This window comes from Passer domesticus, chromosome Z (assembly GCF_036417665.1).
Source record: "Passer domesticus isolate bPasDom1 chromosome Z, bPasDom1.hap1, whole genome shotgun sequence".
Taxonomy (NCBI): domain Eukaryota; kingdom Metazoa; phylum Chordata; class Aves; order Passeriformes; family Passeridae; genus Passer; species Passer domesticus.
In genome coordinates, this window is record NC_087512.1 from 44,665,829 (window position 1) to 44,682,186 (window position 16,358).

Genomic DNA, 16,358 nt, shown 5'->3' on the forward strand with positions numbered 1-16,358 from the left:
ACTGTCTTGCTTTTCTTATTTATAAAAGCTTCTGCAGCTTAGCTGACAGAAGCAGGTACTGCTTGTCTGTGTTCTTAGGTCTGTGTTGTTTGTTGGTGAAAGGAAACATTCATAAGCCACTTTGTGCCTCTTGGCAACAGCAGTATAGATTTAAGACATTATGTGCAGTTTTGGGGGCCTTCTGAGAAGCTGGCTCATGAGCTTGTCTTTAAGGGGAAAAGAGCTAGAGTCCAGAAGCCAGGAGTTCTAAACCTGCTGCGCCTTATTGTCTGGTAAAGGTCTACAGAAATGTGTCACAGTGTATCCGGTAGTTAAGAGCTGCTGTAATGAATCAGTGAGTGAAACAAAAACTAACTGGCTTCTATGTGGCCAGACAAAATGGATAAATTTAGTGTGGGATCACAACCAACACATTTGAAACTTAGTGTTTTTACAGGCTAAAAGGTGCTCTGACCTGCAATAACATCCTTGAACAAAGAGGGAACTTTCTGCTCATGAACAAAGGAGGCTTTTGACACAGCTTATTGGAGGCGTTGTGTGTCAAATCTTGGACATGCACACTGAAGATAGCATGCTCTATATCTACTACAGAGTCTGTAAACCAATGCCAGCAATTTGTCAAGATATTAGTTTTTTTTTCCTGAATCTCTTTGATGTACTTCACAGCAAGGCATTTCAGTAAGCAAAGTAAGGGCCAAGTCCAATGCAGGTGCAACAGCAATTTGGAGACAGGTTTTTAGCGTGTGTAATTGGACATGACCTTCAATGACTGCACTATTTTGTGATTTATGGAGAGGCAGGATCTTAGTACAAGAAGGTTAATACAAGGGCTTGCAACTGTGCAAGAACTCTGTAAATTCAACACCAAGGGCTTCAATTGTAAACTGGAAATTTGTGCCTCTCTGATATCTGGGCAGTTAAGTGGCTATGATTTCTTGAAATGTCTTAATACATATTACTTAGCCTGACATCCACCTGCTTGGTTTTTTTCCCCTCTTCATTCCTGTTTGTTATTCCCTCTGCAAGATGGTGCAGTAAGTTTCATCATGTAATTGATCTGGATTAAAAGTGATTGACCTGATTGTATGTTTACACAAATATTTATGCTAAAACTTGAAGGGTAGAGTGCAAGATTTAGAGCTCTATGATCAGGGAATGAGTGTGTGGGCTGAGACCCTGATGATAACACTCAGTTCTGGCTCAAAATGTGTGTGCATTTGCAGCCTCAGGGAAATGCTAAGTGTTGTAAGTAGCTCTCAAAAATGCAGTAATTACTAGCAAATTATGGACAGATCAAGGTTTTAAAAAAATAAAGTGCATGCATGATGAAATGCATGAGCTCTAAATGTCACAGCACTGTTTTTATAAAAAGAAAGACAAGGAATAAATATTTTACATACCTGCTCCTCAGTTCTATCCAGAAGACCTTCAGTGTTGCCCAAAGGGCAGTGATACAGTTAAAACAAGAATTTCTAATTAAAATTTTACACTAGAATTCTAGCTCTGTCACTGATCTTTTGTACTGCATGAATTTAGCCTGTTCTGTAGGATGCAAAAGCAGAGCCAAGCACATGGAGGTATGGTAGGGAGGTTAAAGTCTGTGTTCTTACTCTTTTTCATGTAAGAACCTACTTGAAGCAGGCTGTTCAGATCAAAACCCAGCAGAAAATCTGTGTGTGATCATGGGGCACCAAGGTGGAGGATCAACTTTCCTTCTTCTGAGTGTTCACTCCACTAGAAGGAAAAAGTGTTTCAAAAAGTCAAATTCCCTATTCCATGGCCCATGTCTTCAGCATCCATTCTCTGAAGCCTTCTGACCAACAATACTATAGGACATGTTGTACAAGCTCCTTGTGGACACATTCTCTTCTTGAGGCTTGCCTTGCACTGGCTGAGTGAGACTGAGGCAGGAGAAGCTGGTTTGAGAACAGTAGTGAAACATGACTGCATAGACTGCATGCATGCAAATTTCCTTCCTGGCTTTCTCCTTGTGGTAGGCCAGCACTTGTGCCATAGAGGAACTACGCAGTTTGGGAAAGGCTAACAAGAGCAATGGCAGTAAGTTCCCAGCCATTACCACACAGTCCAGTGGACATTTCTGACCGTCTTATATAATAGAAGTACCTGTTTGTATATCCTTCTGCAAGTCTTCCCAGTTTTGAATGTGATTTGGTGGGGGAAGGTTAAATGATAATTCAGATTGCTCCTGTGGAATTTCATCTCTTGGACAGCACTGCCTAATAAGGGTTTTGCCCTACTCACTTCCAGTGGTATGGATCTATAATAAGCCATAAATATGCTGTGGCTTGTCTACTACAGTGGTCCTTGAAATACTGTGGGTGAGCACATGAAAATCTAATTGTTTCTTTCTCCCTCTTTAATATGGGTGGTATTTTGTCAAATGGTTAGCATGAACTAAACATTAGATAATAAATTCATTGCAGTTGAAAAATGTTTTTTAGAAAAGGTCTCCTAATGTAAATATGTGCTGCAACTGAATTCGTAGTTTTCCTTGGTCTTTTGAGAGAGTGTTCAGTCAAGCACAATGGTATCACCCTTTAAGCAGCAGAGGTTTGAGACTTCCACTTTCAGGAAACAAGAGCTGAAGCTTCAAGCATGTGATTTTTCTGCAGAGGCCAGTGGAAAGTTTCTGGTAAGATCAGTATAAAGTTGTAATAACTATTTCAAAGCAAATGTGGCAGAGTCATCTTCATTAAGGAGAAGCAGTCAGCTGTATGTTGCAGACTGAATTTTGGCTGAATATTTTGACTTCCCAACACTTTAAACCCATGCATTCTCATGTATGTTAAATCAGATTTGTCCATCCCCTGTAAGTCTCATGTGAATTTATTCAAGGCTCATCCCTCAACTCTAGCCATCTCAAGTATTCGTCACTAGAGTAAATCTTGTAGCATGCCCAGACAAGCACAGAGTTCTCCACAGTGCACTCAGTACTTCAAGAGTATTATGATGTTGGCTGCCCCAAAAGACAAATTTAGTGACTTGGTAGCCACTACCACAGTAATTGTAGAGGGCAGCTGTGTTCAAAATGTGATAGACATTTGTCTTTCCACGGTGTGCCTAGAACAGACAGGTGATGTTTTTGCAGCACATTGCCAGTATATGAGTCACTGCCCACCCCAGCCCATAGATGTAGTGCAGATGTCTGCTAAAGACAGTCCCACAGTAGGAATAGTCTTCCTGGGTCTACCCTGGACCTAGAGGTTTCTTATTAATATAATTAACTACTTAGTGAGTCACTACAAAGATGTATATTACAGGGAAATTAATGACATGTTCATCTGTTCAAAGAAGACTGGCCCTTGTGACTGATCTTTTGTTATTGTCTCTGGTCATGACTTATGAGAGGCTTCCTGAGTGGGCTTTAAGGTTCAAGAAGTGGTAGAGAGAGTAAAATTTCCTCCATATAAACAGTACTATTGCAAGTTCTGGTGAGAAGTGATCTTGAAATGATATGAATTTGTTAGGGAAGAAAGGTCAGGGTACTGTGGTATGAAAGGATAGATGGGTACTCTTCACATTTCAGAGTAAGGTTTGCAAGCTCCTTGAATCACCTAAGATGTACGAGGTCAGGAAAAAGTCACGTTAGATTCAGTGTCCTTGACTCATAATCCAGCAGTGGCCCTTAATGGAGGCATGTGAAAGGATGCAGCCACTGGGCAAGCATGTAATATTTCTTCAGTGTAATGTCCTGTTCTTCAGTAGCTTGCAACCCAGATTTTCTCATCTGCTGTTGGGATCTTGTTGTTTAATAACATTTTTATGTAAGATTTTTATGCTCAATTAGTTCTTTTGAGTATTTATCAAACTCACAATACTTTCAGCATTGTGTAGAGTCTACTGGGGTTTTTTCCTGTTTTGACTAAGCTGCATATGCAGAAGCTACTTTGGTTTTTTTTAAACGGATCATTTCACTGGAAGTTTTCTAGCTCTGTATGACGAGGCATAGAGAGCAATCATCCCACTTCCATTCCTCATCCCACTTGTAAGTCTACAGACCTTTGTCATAACCTCTCTTTGTCCTTACACATCCCATTGGAAGAACTGGGGTCTATTGTTCTTCCTTCAAAAACCATTTTTACCTTGAATGGTACAGACATGGCCTTTGTCTGTACCTGAGCTCCTTCAGAGATGGAGAACCCAAAACTGCACATAGTACTTGTGAACGAGGATTGCATTGTGGATTTATGTTGATGTTGGTCTGTTTTTTCACTGTATTTCTAAGATCTGTCTTTTCGAGTGGCATTAGCTAATTCAGGGCCATACAAGGGGTGTCTTAAGGTAGAACTGTCTTTTCCCTATGTACTTTACTTTGCAATGGTGAATTTTGTCTGGCACTTTGTAACAGTGTCAGTAGGAGAATGTTCACTAATCCTTTGCAATTGAATTTTGACTTTTCACTGTTCTGAACCAATTAGTATCTTCAGAAAACTTCCTCATCCACCCTGTCCCTGAATCACCTCTGAATGCTGTGAACACAAATCTTTGTGTAGATTGATGAAGTATATGGAGCTGAAGAAACACATGCACATTGTTATGCATGAACCTGGAACTTTCTACCTCATCTTACTGCTAAAGTTGTAGTGGTAGAGCAGATAAGTGGCTTTGATATTTGCTGGCTAAATTTCTTTAAATATGTCTTGAAGGTCTACACCTTCAAGATATATTTGGGATATTTAATTGCTTTTCTCCTAGATTATATGTTTTTATTTATCCAGACCTTAAGGACTGCATTTAGTACAGATCCATAGAGGTTAGAGAATCCTCCCTGAATTTGCAACTGGTTTTGGAGCAAAAACTAACTGTGCATTCAGAAAATGAGTTTTAAACATCCCATCAGATCAGCAGAACAGTGCCCATTTACAATAGCTGGCACTGACCAGGTCTTACCCATCTCCAGCAGATCTAGCAGAACAAGCTAAAACCTCCAGGCTTTGTTTCCAGAAATTGCCCCAGGAAAGATGTGAAAAGGAAGAGATTCAGCTCAAAAGATATGTTTTAAAATCAAGGGCCTTGGCTGTTCATCTGTGTGTTGCAGTGCTATAACTTTAGTATGCTTTTAAATGCTGCAATGAGCTCCTAATATGAAATCTTAGGAGTTTGTTTTAATCTTCATTCCCCTGAAACAAGGATTGTGCCCAAATGTTTTCCATGCAAGATAATCCAGATATGTGAATGGAAGGGAAGAAGAACCCCACAAACTGAACTCCAGGCCACCAGTTACACATAGAGCAATTGGAAACAGGGAGTTGTCCTCAATGTGACTTCCTGCTAGAGCAAATAGTTTCCTGAAAGCTATGCCTTCCATTTCTGGAAGCCTATCAGTCTTGCTCTTTGGTAACAGTGCATGCCAACTATTTCCTGGAAGCTGTTTGTTTTAAAATACACCCTTGGTTTGGATAAAGAATATCAAGGCCTGTGATAGTGCACACTGCAGTAGGGAGTCCTTTGTGTCTGAGTATCTTGTATCTGTGTAGTCTCGCTGAAAACCAGTACCCACCAAATTGTCCTTTTCTCCGCTGTACTGACTTTGCTTCCCCTTCTTAGCACTGGCTTGTGGGATTTCATGTGCTGTCCTGTAGACTGTGCTTGTTTTGTGACCTGGAATGCAAGTCATCCTTTGCATTGTAAGTGTATGTGCATGCATTTAACATTTTGTTGGTATGGTTCTGATTATGGTATCTGTGTACTAAAACTGTGAGAAGAGAAAGGGGTGATCCTATCACATTGCAGGGTGCAGAAGCCCATGGTATTTTAAGTTCAACATTACACAGAAAGCCAGCTTCATCTTCCCCACCAATCTAAACAGTCCTAATTGCTCTATTCAAGAATGTTTACAAGAGTTTAATTTCTTCATTTGTGCTTTGCAGTAACTTCTAGTTTCCTTTTCTCTCTTCCTGCAGAGACAACTTTCTTTCAATTCCTCCTTGTGGGATCTGTCAGAAACTGTGGAAACTTTGAGAGAGAGCTTTGGAAATCTTGTTAAAGAGGTAAGAAGAGCCTTTGTGTCAGGAGAACACATCACTGTGGTTGCTATCTTAGCCTGTGATCAAGTACAAGAAGCAATTTATAGTCAAATCTCTGGCTTGTTTTGAAACTTTTCCCCATCCTACAGCTGTTTTCCCTGTGTGCAGGCAGCATGCACTTCGCAACCTCTTGGCACTTCAAGTTACAAATACCATAACAGGGATTAGGACATTTTCTGTAGTGTTTTGTCTTTTCAGCAGTGGCACAACAGTTGGGCTTGCAGTACATCTGCTGCCAGGTAGTGCCTTGCAAACTACATATTGAGGCTTTCCTTTCTATTTTTTCCCATCTAGTTGCCAGCCCATATTAGGGTTATTAATTGGTTATAGCTACTGGGTTTTGTGTGCAGCGAGGGTATGGCTTGTGGAAAAGGTGCTGTGGCTGTTATAATTTAAATTAGTAGCAGTAGGCTACTGTTTTCTCTTTATCTATTTTGCTTTTTGGGCCAGAGATTGTTTTCCAGTCTTGTGGGGCGCTCAGCACAATAACATCACAATGCTAAGACAAAGCAAGTTACACAGTTAAATTGACATTCTAGAGACTGCAAGTATTTGCTTTTGCAGGTGAAACTATGGATTAAGAAAAAAAGCCCTGCATACCTAAGTTTGAATCAGAAGTCCAAATCTGGGGGGGTAGGGGGTGGGTGTTGAGCCAGAAACTTATCCTAGTTTTTTGTCTGGCTCTGACTTTGAAGTGCTGCTATTAGTCAAAAACATTCTCTCCCTGGAGCAGAAATCACAACCATCTAAGCTAAACAGTGCCGCCGCCTCCATCTAAGCTAAACAATGCCTTCGACTCCTCCTCCCTTAGCTAGTCTTCCGTCTTTGCATCAGAGCTAGAGGCTCTGCGCCGTGAACGGCAGTAACCTCTGGGAGCATGCACAAGAGCGGGTCACTCCAGGTTAGCGTGCGCCTCACTCCCACAGAGGGGCAGCTGCTTGGAGCCTGCGCTGTGCCAGCCAACAATTCCTGGCACGCACCCCTCTCCGAGTCCTACAACCTGCTGCGCAGCTCCCTTCACATTGAAATTAAGACGATTCCAGGATCAGCTTCAGTTAGGACTATGGAAGAGCTTTTGCTGCTAGCAGGGAGGCTGCCCTTCAGAGTTTGACTACAGCTGTTTCCTGTTACGTCATTTAAGCTTGGCCTTTCTTCTTGTCTGGGATAAAAATAATTGAAACCACGTGATACCCAGTTTGCTGATGTGGCCGAAAACGTCCCAGGGTAACGTGCCTTTTGCTTGGCAGCTGTTTTGGGCACGACTACCTTTTATTCTGTCCTGCTGTGCAAACAAAGGCAGCATTTTGCTCTGTGTACAGCATGAGCTGCTCCAGATGGCTTGACCGAAAGTTACTTCTTATTGTCTGTCAGGCGGATTTCTGTGTGAAAAGGAGGGACTTGCTCCCTTGTTTCAAAGGGCAGCAGCTTGAGGGGGTGGAGAGACCTATTGTTTGTGCCATGTCTAGGAGCCTTTCTAGCAGGGAATTTTAATTAGAAAATGGTCTGAACAAAATATTTGTCTTGGAGTATGGGGATTGATTTGATCTGTGTCCTTGGACTCTTTAAATCAACTTCTAGGAGGGCAGATTAAACACCAAGAGCAAGGGCAACTATTTAGATACCCTTAGGGAGCCAGGCCTGATGTCTGGAAGAAGAAATAGCTTAGTAGCCCTTCACATTTGACATATTTGCTTCCAGAGGTGTAAAAACATCAGCTCTGCATGTAAGTTGTGAAGATGCTGGTGCCGAAGACGAAACATAAGTTCCTTACTCAAGCTGTTTCAAAATAATTTGTAGAAATGTGTTTGCAAATGCATTCCTTCTTTAAAATGGTTATTACTTCATATGTTCGTGGGAATTATCTGCACTTCCTATTTAAGTACCTTTACTTATCATATTAGAGAGTTTATGGTACTTTAGTTGAAGTAGCTGCCTTTTTTGCTGAGCAAAAATTAGCTCTTTTAGCTAATGTACCAAAAACTCCCTGAGGCATCCCTTTGAATTGCGCACTCAAATTGTCACAACTGAAATCCAGCCTTGGCCTTTTGGGTGAGGAATCCTCAAATCCAAACATCTGCATGAACATGTGTAACAAACAAAACTGGTTGTGTGACAGTTTTCATTCCTGTTCCATGATGCTGGTGTCCTATAAGTCACTCTGAACCTGGAGCCAGGCTCAGAGGTGCCAGGCTGCAGGCAAAGGCACCAGTGAGTAGCAAGGAAATAAAAGTACACTCAAATCAGTCAATCTGGACATTTATATTCAGACTTTTGCTGTTCTTCCAACTGTCTTGCATTATATCAGTGTGTCATGTGCTCTTAGCCATCTGAAAATAGAGACTCCTTGTGTAGGTGACACGTAGTAGCTGTTGTTTAGCATCAAGAATTTTTCTCCAGATGTTGGCATATCTAAAACATGCACAGATGGGTCATACAAAGGATCAGGTTTACCTCCCACTGTAAGGCCAAAGAGTCTTGAGTGTGCTTTCCTTGGATGAACTTGAATTGGTTGTTCCAGCACACTGCTGCTTTCAACATTGTTGCTGTCTGGCTTTACCAGCTGTCTTAGACTTTGATTATCTGCATTTATTTAAACAAAGGTGATAGACCAATGCACTGTGAGCAAAAGTGGCAGATGGTCTTTGACTCTCTTATTGTCTCTGAAAATAGGGCAGTTGGAGCACAGCATTTGAAGTTTTTTCTGAAATGCAGTTGATGAGCAGTTACAAATAGGTGTCTCAGCAACTCTGCTCACCCTGTTAGGTGCACGTGCCTGTTCTGGACAGCCCAGTAAGAACATCCAAGTTAATGTCACCTGATATTTCAGTGGGAGTCAAGAAATCAGATAAAATTCTAGAAAACACTTAAAAAGGGATAGAGAACCAGCTGTAGCATTTTACCATGATACTATACAAACCCCTTTGATAAGGAACACAGATCTAGGGTCTTGTTCTCTGAAAAGCGATAGCATAAGGAACAATGTTCAGAGAAGGCCAGTTAGAACATTTAGAAGTATAATGGCTTTCACAAAAGGAACAAGGGAATAGGCTGAGACTGTTCAGCTTTCAGAAGAGAGGAGTTGGGGATATGACAAAAACCTATAGAGTTGAGTGGCACATGAAGAAGAGATAGGGCTTGAATGCTCACTGTCTCTTGCAGTAAAAACAAAAAACAAAACCACATGACACCAAATGGAGCTAACCACAGCCAGATAAGGAGAGAGGTTATTTCCTGTGATATTGGATGTTAAATACTTGTGGATGTTCTAAATTCTATGAGTTTACCATGGAAGAAAGTCATTGAGGGTTAGGAAATTGAGATTCCCTGAGCTGCAAATAAATGGGAGCTGGAAGATTACTTAGAGAAATATCCTAGATTCTTGCCTTTGTCTTATTTCTTCTTAGCATCCACTTATTATCACCATTTGATGTTCTGACGTCTCAGGATAGGGGGTCTGAAAGCAACAGTCCAATGTAGCATGAAACCAGTGCTCATGCAGCTGGGTTATTTTTTCCTGTTGTGGTGAGCTTGGCCGTGCCTGAGTATGGCGGCATTAATGCAGTGAGTATCTCAGGTTCAGGGCATGGTGCTTTTGTTCATGACACATTGCAGGCATGTTGTCTGGCTTATGCCACTCAAATGAGTCTTGAGGTACTAATTGTTCTGGCTGGTTGAATGTTGCCACCTCAGGCCTGGTGTCAGGTCAGCTGGCCAGCAGAAGGCTCCTGCAGTGACTGGCTGTGTGCAAAGCTTATGCTGTAAGTCAGGCTCCTGGCTGCAACAGGGCTTGTTTTCAAGGGTATTCTGGGAATGCTGTTGACAATGGGGCAAGGAGTTTCTGGGGCAGGAATAAATGATGCAAATCTGTGAGGTCAAACTGGCTGCCTGGTGTAAATCAGTGGAGGTTGGGTGGAATTGTGCCAGGTGACACTGCTGTGGCCTGTGGCTCATCCAGTTTGTGACCCACAAGCTGCAGTCATTTGGTGTTGTTCCTTTAATTCCTATTCTGACTCGATGTACCCCACCCCACCTGTCCTTGTGAGGGTACTCCACTGGAATGTAAGCCATTGTGCAACCAGGAAGACAAGCAGCTTCCATGTTAGAGAGCAGGGAGGCCAGGAACACCCACAGCACTGGAGCAGAAAATTCAGTAGTAAAGAACTTGGAAAGAATATTTCAAGTGCTTGCTCAGAAGAGACTTCCATTGTGGTGGTGGGGAATTGTTTTCCCTGGTTCTTCCCTTTGATATTGTGTTCAAGGGGAGTCTCATCTGTTGAAAAATCTGTTCTGTGGTTTGAAGAGAGAACTTCTCCTTTTACTGATCCTGTTTGATACTTCCATTCTTTTCTCTGCCCTTCCTCTCCAGCTGCTGAGCATGAAGAGCTGGAGTGACATGAGGCAAGAGGTGATGTTCCTGACCAATGTGAATGCCTCAAACTCCTCTACGCAGATCTATCAGGCCGTGTCACGCATCGTGTGCGGCCATCCTGAAGGTGGAGGACTCAAAATTAAATCCCTCAACTGGTATGAGGATAACAATTACAAAGCACTGTTTGGAGGCAACAGCACTGAAGATGATGTGATTAACTTCTATGATAACTCCACAAGTAAGTGTAACAATGGCATGGTCTGAGGTCCCATCTACTTCATGATGGTCATTGCTAGTGTTTTCCAAACTTACACAGATGAAAGTAGATGGTCCTCATACTCACTGCTCTTTCAGAAAGGCATACACATATTGTCCTACATATGCCCTTAAGGCCAGTAAGTTATCAACTTGAAGAGTCCCCCAAGGACCTGCTACCTAGCTACTGTGTAAAGTACGCAGAAAGCTGTGCAGTGGACCTGCTTTAGTGGGAGAGGGAGCACAGTCACATGCAGCCTCTGGATGTCTGACCTTTTCCGGACAAATTTTGTTTGTGCCATGCACTGCGGTTGTGGGAGTGTTGCAGAACTAGTACTGTGGCTCTTAGTGTTGGAGGCTACCTGGTTGCTCCTTGTTCACTGGGAAAACTGTGCAGGCTTGGGGTAAAAGGAGCTTTTTGTGGAGCTTTGCAGTAAAGGAGGGGGTTTGTGTCTGAAAAATGCTTTGCTTTCAGCTTTGATTGTTCTTGAAGCTCTATGCCTTCTGCAGTTGTCACTGTGCTGTTCAGCCACTCACCTTTGTGCTCTTCTTCAGCACCCTACTGCAATGAGCTAATGAAGAACCTGGAATCCAGCCCGCTTTCCAGGATTATCTGGAGGGCTTTGAAACCCTTGCTGATTGGGAAGATCTTGTACACTCCAGATACACCAGCTATAAGGAAGGTCATGTCTGAGGTAACTCTAGCCCTGTCCTCTGATAATGTAGCATTAGCTGTGTCCTCTGGCTGTGCAGCTGATCCTCTCTAGTTAAATTGGACCCAAACACAAGCCTAGGAAGGATTGCCTGCAAAAGCACAGCCTCCCTAATCTCCCACCCCCCATGCACTTACTGTTGAAGGTTCAGTACACCCTCTCAGCTTATGATGGTCTCTACCAGCTTTTGCAAATAACTTTCCTCTCCTCTTTGTGACAGGTGAACAGGACATTCCAGGAGCTGGGTGTGTTTCGTGACCTCGGGGGAATGTGGGAGGAGATAAGCCCAAAGATTTGGACATTTATGGAAAGTAGTCAGGAAATGGATCTTATTCGGGTCAGTATACTGTCCTTGACAGAACCACTGCTGTTGTTTATTGCAATAAATGATGAAATATTTATTTTAAATGGTGCTTCAGTCCTGAATTGGGCAGATAAATATTATGGATGAGACCCCTTCTTGAAAGAAATCTTGATTGTACTGATCTTGCATTATGCTTGGCATTCCTTTCTTCAGTCTCCTGCAAACAGGAGCAGTGCACATTTCACACCCGATTCTAATTTGCCTCTGCTGGAAAATGTGCTGTTTTGTCTGCAGTGTTGCTCTAATGTGTCATGAGCATGTCACCGTGGTTCCTCAGGTGCAGCTCTGAGGGATATATCTTTGCACCTTGAGCCAATGCCTTTGGAAGTACAGTGATGTAAAACTAACATCAAGAAACAGAGGGACCACTGTAGAGTAGTTTTTCCAGCTGTCTCTGCCACACAGTTGATTTGGTATCACACTGCACTGTCTTGTGTACAGAGACCTCCCCAGGTTGTATAAACCTTGAAATTCATACCTTTTTAACCCCAGTTTAATGCTCTGCTGAATAATCGTGTGACCTGGCCTGTTGTACTTCTCCATCAACATGACATACTAGAGCACCAGAGACAGTTGAACAGTTCATTACAAAGCTCAGGTGAAAGTTGAGGTCCAAAACATTGATTTGCAGTGATGTCCTCTGAAAGTGAATGTTGCTCTTACTTTTTTTTTTATATTTTGCTGAGCCCTGAGCTTTTACGGTTTTATATTTTATGTTGCTTGTTAACATTGTTGCCTCTGGTAGCTAATTATTGATGTTCCCAGCAATCTGGTCTTTTCTGTACCAGTGCAGTAACAGTGGTCTCTTTGTTGTCACCTGTTGACATTCACACAAGCAGGAGTACCTCACTGTCAGTGCCTTGGCAGCTCCCAGGGAGCATCCCCTTCAGTTGCAATGTTTCTGTGTTGACTGGCCATCACACCTCAACTTTCTGGGTTGTACAATCTGTTTGGCATATTTCTTCCTGCTGAGAGAGAGGAACGTGCTTTACTTGCCCATCCCTGCCACTTCTAGCTTGATGCTAGTGTGCCTGTGAACTTCAGAAAGGGCAACATGTGCCCCTATGGTTAAGGAGCTTTAATGTTGGACTTAAACACGATGAGGCTGAGCCATTTCCCTGCACGCATGGAGACCGAATGAGAAGAGAGCACAGCACATCTGATTCCTGTGTGCTTGGATTTCCTTTTCGTATGTTTTGCTTGGTAGCTTGGTCTGTTCTGTTTTTTCAGTTTGCAAAGTTGTTTTTGTAACTGTGTGACCCACTACTTTCTAGTTTGCTGGTAACAGCAGAATATGGGGAAGCTCTTTACCTCTCTTTCATTTTTGTTGTGGCAAAAAATCTACTTCCTGTTCTTAATCATAAGGATTTTTGCCGTTTTCTCTCTTGTGTAGGTTTTTCTTTTTATCTCCCTGACTTCAGTTCAACTATGTAATTTACAATTGCTGTTCCCTTCCTGTCTGGCCTTAAATTGTCTGCCCAGTGGACTGGTTTCTGCTTCAGTGCATTTGTGCTAGGCATAGTGCATACAGTAGCCCGTCCTCAAAAGCTAGCGGTTAAACCAGGTGAAGAAAGCACTGTCCCAGACAGGAGGACAAAGGCAGGACATCATGGCTGCTTCAGCCAGTCCTGATGGCACAAAAGCAAAATACAAAAATCACCTGGCCTCTGGTGCTGGTGCTCTGGTGCTCTTCTGCTCAGCACTGTTACTGTTGAGCCTTCAGGCATGCCTCAATCACTCTCCATCCCAGCCAGAAGGTGAGATTTTTCTGGGAGAAGTGAGCAGAGCTAGGCACCAAGTATTGGGCAAATGCGTTTCTGCTGAGCTAACGTCTTCCTCTTCCCTGGTTTGCCTGTGTGGGATGCAGAGCTGTACATGGCTCTCTGCTGCCCTCTCCTTGGGAGAGGGGTTGGCAGGACATGGAGGCAGGCAGCCAGCCTGCAAAGCACACCAGTATGGTGTAGCTGTACTGAGGAAAGCACATCCTTCTCAAAGGGAAGGTGAGGGGAAGGACGCCACTGTTCTGATCCTCTCAGTATGACAGAGGGCCTCTACCTGCACCTTCTTAACAGCTGTTTTCCTTGTAGTGCTTGTCTTTGTTATGAGAGAGGAATATAACATTACTTCTCACAACCATTTCTTCTTTGAAAACAAAACTCCTGCAGACATTGCTGAAAGGCAAAGCCCTCTGGGACCTGCACTTGCCAGCTTCCAACTGGACAGTGGAGGATGTTGCCCGCTTCCTGTCAAACAGTCCAGAGGATTTTGAGACAGAAAACGGCTCTGTGTACACCTGGATGGATGCCTTCAATGAGACAGACCGGGCTATCCAGACCATCTCCCGCTTCATGGAGGTGAGATCCTGTTAGTGTGGACAAGGCGCTGGTGAGGGCAGCAGCTTGATGTCCACTCATGCAGTTGGGTATTCTGAAAAGGGAAGATAAATATTCCTCCATCCATTTTCTGAATACAACCAGGAGGTGGGAATCTAACTGTAGGCCTTGTTTTTGAAGTTTTTGCTTTCGTCACTCTGTGTGGTTTGCTGTCCTTCTGTTACTCACTGAAAGCTGCTGCTGTGTCCAGCAGTATAGAAGCTCATACTTCAGTCTGGGGTTTAGCTGGGGGCTTTGGTAAAGCTAGCAGCTGCTTTAAATGGGGGGAACAAGATTAGTTCTACTTCTTGCCTCATCATCTTGGCAGATGAGTGCAAACAGAAACAGGCCATGTCCTGTTAAGGGCCTGATCCAAACCTTCGGGTCTCTCCAATGATGTTTAGAGGCTTTGAATCAGACTTGATTTATTGGTAACAGATGAAATAAGACTATCTATGGAAGTTGATACTTGGATGAGATCCTGTAGGTAATACTGAAGTGCTAGCTGACCTCTTGTACAGAAAATGCCTTTGCTGGGGTATTTCTCAGTGATATGTGTTTGACTGGTAGGTGACTGTCAAGCAGAAAGCAATGACAACTCTTGCAACTTGCTGGGCTACAACAAATCATTGCAAAATAGTCTGATGCTGTTGTCTCTTTCTTGGGCGTGACATTACCATTGGAGTGTTCGCTCCCTCCACCCCACAACTAAACAAAGTACATTATAATTTAGCAGTGAATCCCATAAATGCTTCCAATTCTGTTCCTATCTAGTGTGTCAACCTGGACAAACTGGAGCCTGTGCCCACAGAAGTCCGGCTCATTAACAAGTCCTTGGAACTTCTGGATGAAAGGAGGTTCTGGGCTGGCATAGTCTTCACTGAAATAGCTCCTGACAGCACAGACCTTCCCCAACATGTGAAATACAAGATACGCATGGACATTGATAATGTGGAAAGGACCAACAAGATCAAGGATGGGTGAGCCCTGACATCCTGCCTTATGATCAATTTCTTACAAAGGATGGGGTGAGGAGGATTTCTAATGGAAAGGTCTTGTTCCCTTGGTGCAGGTACTGGGATCCTGGTCCTCGTGCTGACCCCTTTGAGGACATGCGCTATGTCTGGGGAGGCTTTGTCTACCTGCAGGATGTGATAGAACAGGCCATCATCAGGGTTCAGACAGGCACGGAGAAGAAGACAGGAGTTTATGTGCAGCAGATGCCCTACCCGTGTTACGTGGATGACATGTATGTATGCAGGCTACTTCAGAAGCTCCCAGGACAACGAGCTTGGGAGGCATGGGCTTTTGTCATTCCTCAGGCATGGTTTTTGTCCCTATTGTCAGTGAGGAGGTGATCTCCATAGTGTTCCTAATCCCTAGAATTAGGGCACCCACATGGAGGATTTAGAATGTGTAATGACTTGCAGAGTCCTGCCCAGGAGAGTACTGGAGTTAAACATACACAGTACCTTCCTGAGGTGTGACCATATCCCCACACCTGATGCAAGTGAAAATAGCACTGGGGAAAAAAGCAGACAGATAGGCACAGGAGAGAGGAAATGAGGGCAATTGAGAGCAGTCCCCAGGCAAGGCAGCTCTTTGCACTGAGTGACAATTGCAGGTCCAGCTCCAACTCCTAACTGGCAATATGCTCTAAACCCATCCACCTCACTTCATGGTGAGACAAGGATCCCGTGTCAGGGTTTGCACATCAGCTGCTTTGTGCAGTGGAGCCTTAGCTGTCACCATGCTCTGATAGCCCTTGAAGTGGTATCTGAAGTTGCAGTAATGTTTCTCACTTGGTTCTCTTGGCCCCTTTCATTTTCTCAGATTTCTGCGTGTCATGAGCCGCTCCATGCCTCTCTTCATGACACTAGCTTGGATCTACTCAGTGGCTGTGATAATTAAGGGCATTGTGTATGAGAAGGAAGCCCGGCTGAAAGAAACAATGAGGATTATGGGACTTGACAATGGCATCCTTTGGTTAAGCTGGTTCATTAGCAGCCTTGTCCCTCTCCTGATGAGTGCAGGATTGCTGGTGCTGATCCTGAAGGTGAGTAGCCTGGTTTGACCTGGCAGCAGACTCTAGAGCCTTTAGAGCCTGCTAAGCAGTGGTCTGCACTGACACACTAGGGAGGAGTATGTGGGTGTGTGTTGACCAGTCACTTTTTGGGAAGAAAATTTTGGAACAACAGGACTGTGTGGCTGAAAACAGCGGGGAGGGAGTGTTGTAGA

General features: G+C 43.5%; 1 protein-coding gene across 4 annotated transcripts in view; it reads left to right on the plus strand.

The window, feature by feature from the left end:
- The window catches only part of ABCA1 (ATP binding cassette subfamily A member 1), a 92,741-nt gene that overhangs the window by 50,663 nt on the left and 25,720 nt on the right, over positions 1–16,358 (plus strand). For all 4 annotated transcript variants that reach the window (XM_064405071.1, XM_064405074.1, XM_064405072.1 and 1 more), the window contains exons 8-15: positions 5,925–6,011; positions 10,414–10,654; positions 11,227–11,366; positions 11,605–11,721; positions 13,914–14,102; positions 14,895–15,100; positions 15,193–15,369; positions 15,954–16,176. In XM_064405071.1, the coding sequence (XP_064261141.1) occupies positions 5,925–6,011; positions 10,414–10,654; positions 11,227–11,366; positions 11,605–11,721; positions 13,914–14,102; positions 14,895–15,100; positions 15,193–15,369; positions 15,954–16,176 (1,380 nt within the window). The remainder of the gene's footprint in view (positions 1–5,924; positions 6,012–10,413; positions 10,655–11,226; positions 11,367–11,604; positions 11,722–13,913; positions 14,103–14,894; positions 15,101–15,192; positions 15,370–15,953; positions 16,177–16,358) is intronic.